Raw genomic sequence first — 9,467 nt, 5'->3', positions numbered from 1 at the left:
ATGTTCATAGTAGCATTATTGGTAATAGCCAGAACATAGGAGCAACCTAAATGCCCCTCAACTGAAGAATAGATGGAGAAAATGTGGTACATTTATTTAATGGAGTACTACTCAGTGGAAAAAAATGACATCTGAAAATCCGCATGCAAATGAATGGAACTAGAAGAAATCATCCAGACTGAGGTAACCCAGACAAACATGCTATGTACTCACTCATAAGTGGATATTAGACATACAGTAAAGGAAAACCAGTCTAAAATCCACAATTCAAGAGAAGCTAGGAAACAAGGAAGACCCTTGAGAGACATAAATGAACCTCTGGGGATGGGAAAAGGGACAAAATCTCCTAAGCAAATTCGGAGCATGTGGGAGGGTAGAGGGAGCTAGGAGAATGAGAAGGGGGAGAAGGGGAAAGGGGAGGAGAACACGAGGGAGCAGTGAGGTCGAGTCTGGGAAGAATAGAGGTGAGAAAGAAAAGAGATACCTTGACAGAGGAAACCATTGTAAGTTTAAGGAGAAATCTGGTACTAGGTAAACGTCCTGAAATCCACAAAGATGACCCCAATTAAGAATCTAAGCAATATTGAAGAGGCTACCTTAAATGCCCTTCTCTATAATCAGAATGATCATTACTTTAAATGCCATTGAGCCTTTATCCAGTAGCTGATGGAAGCAGAAGCAGAGATCCTCAGCTAAGCCCTGAGCCGAACTCCTGGAATCCAGTTTTATAGAGGGAAGAGTATTGAGCAAACGGGTCAAGACCAAGCTGGGAAACCCATGGAAACAGCCGCCCTGAGGATGAGGGAGCTTGCAGACCTGACTGACAGCTGGAGAATCAGCATAGGACTGAACCAGGCCCTCTGAATGGGGTGTCAGTTGGGAGGTCTGGGCAGTGTATGGGAATTCTGACATTGCTACAAGTATTTATCCCTAGTGCAAGAATGGGCTTGGTAGCCATTTCCCTATTATGATACTGAGGAAGGGCCTAGGTGCTTCCCCAAATGACATAACAGATGTTGATAATCCTCCATGGGGGGCCCTCAGTCTCCATGGGGAGTGGATAGGAGGTAGGATGGGTGGTTGGTGTGGGAAATGGGAGGAGAGCAAGCAGAGGGAACTAAAACTGGTATGTAAAATAATATTGTTTCTATTATAAATAATAAATAAATAAATAAATGACACAGTTTCTAATTCCTTAACAAAGGAATTTACTGGTTGCCAGGGAGTACAATATGTGGCATGGTATGAAGACAGTCGTCCCGTATGAGTACCAAGAGTGCTCTGGATATCCCATTAAGTGACAGTCATCGAAGTACATCAGAATGTCATCCAGACACCTGGCCCTGATAGCCCATACTGCACTGGAAATGCTCAGAACTCAGCCTTACTTTGTTGTTTTATCATTGATGAATTCTCTGGAATCAGCACGAGGTCTACAGACCTAATTGTCAAACATTTGACTGTGCCTAACTTCATTGATCTTCTCTGTAAAGTAAGGCCTAAGAAAATGGCTACTTTGGTCAGATGTATTTTCTGGATAGCATTGTATGTAAACTTTTTATTTTCATACAGTAGCCAGAGGAGTATTTCTTGTCTCCATATTACTCTTAAGTTTCTTCATGAACATTCGAAGGAATTTAAAGTACAAATATTCCAAAGCCAGAGAACCTAAAATTACTACAATTTCTAACAGCCAGTGTGGGACCTGGCAATTGATTTTAAATGACTTCATTGCTGTGCATGTGTGGTGGACGAAACTGCACCACAGTTTCCATGCTGTGCTGTAATTGCTAATATCAAAGAAAACATTAGAATTCAGAGATCCGTGATTTAATTTGCCTTCCCTCTTTTTATTCTATTTGTTCCATTGTGTTCTATCATTTTGTTATTTCTACAAGCAACCACATACTGAACTTTCACCCCTAATTAGGATAGTGAACAAAAGATGGATGTAAATATTAAAACTGTTACCAATTCTTTTCAATGAAATAATTGCCAAAGGACAAAAGTGAAGATTGGTTCTATAAGCATCATAGCAATTAAGAGCTCTTAGGAGAGTACATCTTAATCAATGATACATTGTGTGTGTGTGTGTGTGTGTGTGTGTGTGTGTGTGTGTGTGTGTGTGTGTGTGCATGTGCGCGCACGTGTTAATTTTACCCAGCTGTGGAGAAAAATAAATAAATAACAAAATTGCTGCAGAATGGATTTAGCTTGGACAAAATAGTGTATGTTTTCTCTCATATACTCTTCCTGGCTTATGATTGTTATATGTGGTTATAAATGTGGGAGTAAATAAAGAAAATGTGTAACTAGGTATAAATGTCCTATATGTTCTGCTTCCTTCTTATATAGACAGGGTATAATCTCTTAGCAGTTATTATGGTTCTCAGGATTTTACAACTTTTCCAATCTTTCTTCCTTTTGTTATGAGTTTTCCTTGCAGGGCATGTGTTATACAAGTATCGAATTGTGGTTGGGCAGACTAGAGTTAGTTGTTTTATGAATTGAATATTGACCATTTGTGGAATACTGTAATAGTCTCTTCCTGCTTCCTTCTATGCTGATTGGGGCTGAGTTCTACTCTTACTTATTGGTATCAGAATGAGAATATAGAGTAGAGTAGTAAATCATATTGGTTTGAGAAGGTGCATACAGTTTCTCTTCTTGGTTAAAGGTGTCATCTGTCATTAACCTTGTAAACTAACTTTACTGAAGCAGATATGGTTTTTTCTTCCTCTTGAGCCATCCTTAAATGTATTCGTGAAATTTCAACAATGTGACTTTGTTGAATGTTCAACAATGTGACAATGTCACACAAAAAAGTTGATGTGACAACATGGATAAGAAATCTGACAAGGCTCCAACTCTGGATGGAAAGCTACAGATAATAAATGAGTTCAGATAAAGAGAAAATTAGTGTTCCCTAAGGATTGGTTATCCTATACCCTGTGGTCAGGTCTAAATGTAGGTAATATGATCAACACTAAGTGAATTTAGTAGGGTATAAAGATGCATTGTAATGGAAATTGTTATAAAAATAAATATATTTAATATATCATTATATATTTATGTTTTATGCAAATAAAATAAAACATATATGCATAATTATGGAGTATGAATTTGGAAGACAGTTGAGGGACAAGAGAAGAGTCATCTTCCCTTGAGAATTGAGCATAGTATGGCATCCTTATGATGTTAGATCTTCTTTATTGTAGCACAAAATAACGAGTCTCATCATGTATGATCAGTTCCAAGTATATGCTCAGACAATATTACACAAAGACCTCTGTGCAGATAGCTATTACTGTGTTTATTGTGGGGCATTGTGGGACCTGGTTTGAGACTAAATGTCATTAGTGTTATGGGCTCCCTGAGGAATGGTGAGTGTTTTGTCCTATTGATCAATATCTAGAATCACAAAAGTTCAGAATTTCAAAGCGTCAATGTGAAAACATTGTCTACATCCACCATCTTTCTACCACTGTTGTCAGGAGCCGATAATATTCTATTAGAGAATTTCTCAGGGTCCAGACCTCTGGTTCCAGTATCCAGGAGCTCTAGTATTCATTATATTACAGATACTAGATGATTTGCTGTTGAATGGCATAACCTCAGTGGTGAATGTCCCGTAGTTTTGCATCTCTACAGATCTAAGCATTTGGATACGCCTGCACCAGGGCAGAGGTCTAGGTCTACATGAGGAGAGACTTTTTGTGGGGGATTTGCAGTTAGACTGTATGACACAGAAGCATTGTGTGAAATAACCAAGGGATCAGGATGCTTTGGCAGAATAAAAGCCAGAACAAGGATAACTTGAGAGAAAGCTTTATTGCTAGCACTTTTATACATCAGCTGGAAAAAGAGAAGCCTTGAAGCTGTAAGTTGGAGAGTGAAATCATCCCCATGCAGTGAGAAAAGCTAATCCAGGTAGTCAAATCAACCACCTGACAAACACTGAGATGTATCATTTGCATTCGTAGTTAAAAAATTTGCATTCGCTACCTCCTTAACTTTCTGTACTGAATTTGTTAGGCATATGAGTGAGTAAACAACTGGATACCACAAAAATTATATCATTTACACATTTAAGAATGAGTGAGTTCACATTCCTTATCCAGACAAAACCGAGTCTTGATATTATGGAGTAATGATTCATAAGAATAAAGGGGGCAAAACAAGGAAAAGTCAGAGAAGTGAGGTGACTGATGTTCACTAGCAACCAACTGTAATTATACATAAGAGCCATGCAACCTTGTAAGATAGTGGAGAGAGTATAAAAACCCAGAAAGGTAGACACCAGGACCAGGATGTTGTGGGTGGCTCTGGACTCAGGTGAGGTTCTGCTGGAACCACAAGGTCTACGGATGTGCTGAACCCTCTGTTTGTGTTTGTACAGAATGACAATCATGGAGCCACTGGACCAGGCCATGAGCACAGAAAAGAAGATTTCAGGGCAGACCACCAATGCTGCATAGAGTGAGTCATTGATTTTATTCCTCCCAACAGTGGAGCAGTATCCAAAATCTTTTTTTCTGGTCACATTATTACTATACCTTTTGATAATTGGGTACACTAACAAAACGAAATTTAATAACGTGTACAAGATCCAGAGGAGGACGATGGAGCTGCCAATGTACTTAGCAGCTTTCACTTTTTGATCCTTGCAACAGGATTCCTTGTGACTGATGATGACGGCCTGGAAGACACTCAAGAGACAGGTGGTGCCAATGGACACACTGCGACCAACTCTTTCAACGTACAAAAGTAATCTGCATCCAAAATCATTTAAAAACTGCTTCAAACCAAAAGCTGCCATTGTGTGGGGCATTCCTCTAGAAAAAATGATCAAGGTGTTGGCTGCCAATAGGTGTGTGTGAATCAAATCTATAGTCTTTAATTTGGATTCTCCATACAAAATTAAATAGTAGTAAAACAGAGAGAAATTTCCCAGAATTCCAGTTGTAGTTTGTGAGAAGAAAATTATTTTGATGGCCAGATTCCAGAAATGCATTCTGTTATTTAGCATGATTTTCTTTACAGAAGGGAGAAAGACGTTACTCTGGTTAAAAATGAATGAAAAGTATCAATAGTTCAAAATCTACAGAGAGGCTAAATCAGAATGTTCCTTCCAGCTCAGAAATACCATCTGTGACTAGACTACATAACAAGAATTTCTCAAAGTTAATAATATAATAAATTACTTCTTACAACGCATTCAACTGTAAAATGGCTACAGGCTTCATCATACATATGGGAAATGCATTTGGAATAAGAGGCAAGCATAGTTCAAGGCTGTGAGAATATACAGCTAGATTCTAGTTATGGTATAAAAGCTGATTAAAGAACGATGCATTTATTATTCATCTATTTATTTATTTATGTTGCTACAGGCATGACTCTTAGGATGGTCTTCAATGCTCTCTTCAGCAGCTGTAGCATTCCTGACATCGTTTCCTCTGCCAGAGAACAGGCATGATGCACATGGGTATTCCGTACACCCCACATCAGTTGGAGAAAACCCCAGTGTGCCCATTCTTTAGAGCTGATGACTCCTACATGGTAATTCTCAGTCCAACCTCTTTCCTAAACCACACCCTCCCATCTAAGTGTCAACCTCAACAATCTAGAATAAATAAATAAATGTAGAAGAAAATGGATGGGGGACGGAAAGGGATGGAGAATGGAACAACACCATCATCATTTGTGTTGATCCAAAGGAGCTTCTACAAGTCTAGCTTAATCTCTCAATACCCAGTTTGGTAGATTCAGATCTTTTATTTATTTATCCTTTTATGACCCTGTTATACAATTTGAGCCAGACTCACCTTCAAGCAGGAAGTAAGGTGATTAATACATATTCTCTTTGGAGAACTCCAATCATCTGCAAGATATGAACCTACATTTAATATTCTCCATTTGGGAATACTGGTAACACACAGTGTTTTGATCAGACTATTTCTAATAAAATATGAATCTCTGAAGAGTGTTTATGAAAAAAGAACAATGTATTTTGTCATTAAATATATTTCTATAGTTTATATCAGAAAATTTTGTTAACAGAATAAAGTGCATACCAATGATGATTCAAGTAATTTCTTGCATCATATGTTAAGAGCTGAGCTCTTGTGCAAAGTCACACCACAAAGACACACACATAGTCCTGTGCACACTCAGGTTAGGGCTTTTAGAGCACTGGGGATATTGTGTGGGATATTTCCTCAGAAAACATAGCAGAACACTAATAGGAAAAATAAGTTAGCAGAAATGGTAAGGAAAATGTCACCATCAGAAAAATAATAGATTGTACAGAAATGTTCAGTATCTCTGTTGGAATTATGTTTACAATATTTAGGCTCCACTCAGAATTCTAGAGTGTAAATGGCAGAAAAAAAGGCAGTGAGTTAGACAGTCACTGAACTGGTTAAAGGCCTCTTATGTTTGGTAAACCATTATCACTAAATCCTCATAGGAACTCCTGTAGGATATTCAGTGGCAGGTCCACAAAGCTTGGAGATCCTGTAAGTGTTGTTTCAAAGGACTAGTCCCTTCTTCACAAGCTCAAGAATGGTGTCCTAAATGGGGTAGATTTGGGGGTGTACCAACCGAAAGAATGGCCCTGGGCCTGGGTAGTACCTGGTTATCTGGGAGATTAGAACCACCCATCTGAGGTGGAGTTGAGTCAAACAACTTATGTCACTTCCCTCAAGGTTGATTTATTCTCTTATGTGTTGAGTGTTTGGGGCATCTTTTAGAAGTGCATCTGTGAGGTGTGACACAGTTTAAGATAGACACTGTTCAACAGGGGACAAATGAAACCCAACATTACTGGAAGCTTTTCAAAATTCTACCTACCTAGGATCATTAACTTGCTGAGAGGCTAGGAACATTTCTAGGAAATTCATGCCGGTTCACCTACCCCGCCACGTCTGTGAGGAAGGAAAAAATACAATTATGGACAAATGATTCTTTTTTAAGAGCTGTTGTGGTGTTTGAGAAGCCTTAAATGACAACAACAAGGAAGTATCTATTCCATTTGCTTGATAATTGAGTATATGGGTATCCACCTGCATCTATTGTACTGAAGTAAGAAGCAAGGATAAAAGAAACAAGAACAAGAGTCAACTACAATGTGAGACCTCTCCAATGCATCACTGTATGAGGTCACTGAGCAAAATCTGTTAAAGGACATTTGTCTTTACAATGATAGGATTCTACACAGGAAGGTAGAGTGTAATCACATGGTTACAACTATTGATATTCTGTATCCTCACATGAAAATATTCACTTTTTGAAATTCTGTAAAGAGTTAAGTGAATAATGTAAAATATAATTTTTGTGAGTTAATTATAGTTTTTATATGAGGAAAACAGCAATGATGATTTATGAGTCACTGCTATCATCTCAGTTTGTCACTTTTGTCAATAATTAAAGCTGCATGATCTGCACAATAACATTATTTCCACTGTCAAGGACTGAACTCAGAATAATGAGGGAATGGGACTCTGTAAATACAAAAACTGTGCTGCTCGCCCTTCTTGGACTCTCCTGTCCCAGGTACTGTGTATAGGTGAACATGTTCTGGAGGACAAAGTCATCCGGAGTCTTCCTATATCACAGTGCTAGTCCTGCCTCCACCCACAGGAGGGATGAGCATGGACCTCTTTCTGGCCTGCTTTCCCCTTTCACTTCTCAGACTCTCATGGCCTGGGGACTGCACACAGGGGAACCAATCCCAGTGGACCAAGCCATCCAGAGTCTGCCTAAATCACAGTGCAACTCCAGCCTCCACACATGGGAATACAAGAGCCACTGGAACATTTAACATGGTTACACCCACTGGTAGAGAACTTGGACTTGTAACCACAAGGAATGGGAGAGACTCCACCAGCATCCACTGGAAGAAGGGATGGGAAGTTGACAATATAAAAACACAACACAATCAACAACAGAAAAACCAATATGATACCACCAGAGTCTAGGGACTCTACACCAGTAAGACCTGAACAACCCAACACAGATGAAGCAGAAGAGAATGACATTAAAAGCAACTTTATGAAGATGATAGAGAACCTCAAAGAGGAACTGAGAAAATCCCTTAAAGATATGGGAGAAAAAAATTCAAAAAATGGAGGAAAAGACAAAAACATGAAAGAAATAAACAAATCTCTTAAAGAAAACAAGGAAAGCCAAGAAAAAAAATCAAACAAGTGAAGGAAACAATTCACCCAAGGCTTGAAGGATGAAATAGAGACGATAGAAAACACAGTCTGAGTGAATGCTGGAAATATAAAAGCTGGGCAAATGATCAAGAACTACAGACAGGATCATAAGACAAGAACTAAAAGAAGTTATGACCCAATTGGGATTAACAGACATCTATAGAACATTCCATTCAATCACAAAAGAATATATCTTCTTCTCAGTGCCACATGAAACTTTTTCTAAAATCAACTACATACTCAGCAGCATAGCAGATCTCAACAGATACAAAAAAATTGGAATAACTCCCTGTATCTTATCGGATCACCATGGCTTAAAGTTAGAATCCAACAACATGAATTTCACAAAACCTACAAACTTATGTAAATTGAATAAAGTGCAATTGCATGATTCCTGGGTCAAGGAAGTAATAAAGAAAGAAATTAAAGACTTCCTAGAATTCAATGAGAATGAACACACAACCTACTAAAACTTATGGGACACTTTAAAAGCAGTGCTAAGAGGAAAGTTCATAGCACTAAGTGCCCACATGAAGAAACTGGAGAAAAGTACACTAGATAAGTGACAGCACAACTTAAAGCTCTAGAACAAACAGAAGCAAACTCACCCTGCAGGAGTAGATGCCAGGAAATAATCAAACTGATGGCAGAAATCAATAAAGTCAAAACAATTCAAAGAATCTTTGTAACAAAGAATTGGTTCTTCGAGAAAATCAACAAGATAGACAGACATTTATGCAAAGTAACCAAAAGGCAGAGAGAGTGCATGCAAATTAAAACATCAGAAATGAAAAGGGGGACATAACAATGGACACTGAGGAAATCCAGAGAATCTTCAGGTCATACTTTGAAAACCAGTACTACAAAACAATTTTGAAAATCTAAAGAAAATGGACCATTTTCTGGAGAGATATCACTTACCAAAATTAAATCAGGAACAGATAAGCAATTTAAATAGATCTATAACCACTAATGAAATAGAAGCAGTCATCAAAAGTCTCCCAACCAAAAAAGCCCAGGGCCAGATGGTTTCTGTCCAGAATTCTACCAGAAATTCAAAGAAGAGCTACTATCAGTACTCTTCAAATTGATCCACACAATAGAAGCAGAAGCACAATTGTCAAACCCTTTTTATGAGGCTACAATTACCTTGGTAACAAAGATACACAAAGACACAACTATGAAAGAGAACTACACAACAATATCCCTCATGAACACTGATGAAAAAATATTCAATAAAATAAT

The 9,467-nt window shown here is 38.2% G+C and overlaps 1 protein-coding gene across 1 annotated transcript; it reads right to left on the bottom strand.

Moving 5' to 3' along the window:
- Positions 1-4,009: 4,009 nt before the first annotated feature.
- Positions 4,010-5,050, bottom strand: LOC100771628 (vomeronasal type-1 receptor 4-like). Its single transcript, XM_027434126.1, has one exon. The coding sequence runs from the start codon at positions 5,027-5,029 to the stop codon at positions 4,010-4,012; it is 1,020 nt and encodes a 339-aa protein (XP_027289927.1). The 5' UTR covers positions 5,030-5,050.
- Positions 5,051-9,467: the final 4,417 nt, after the last annotated feature.

Source organism: Cricetulus griseus, unplaced genomic scaffold, assembly GCF_003668045.3.
Source record: "Cricetulus griseus strain 17A/GY unplaced genomic scaffold, alternate assembly CriGri-PICRH-1.0 unplaced_scaffold_11, whole genome shotgun sequence".
Classification (NCBI taxonomy): domain Eukaryota; kingdom Metazoa; phylum Chordata; class Mammalia; order Rodentia; family Cricetidae; genus Cricetulus; species Cricetulus griseus.
The sequence above is the reverse complement of the archived record's forward strand: the minus strand, read 5'-3'. Positions and strand labels throughout refer to the sequence as shown.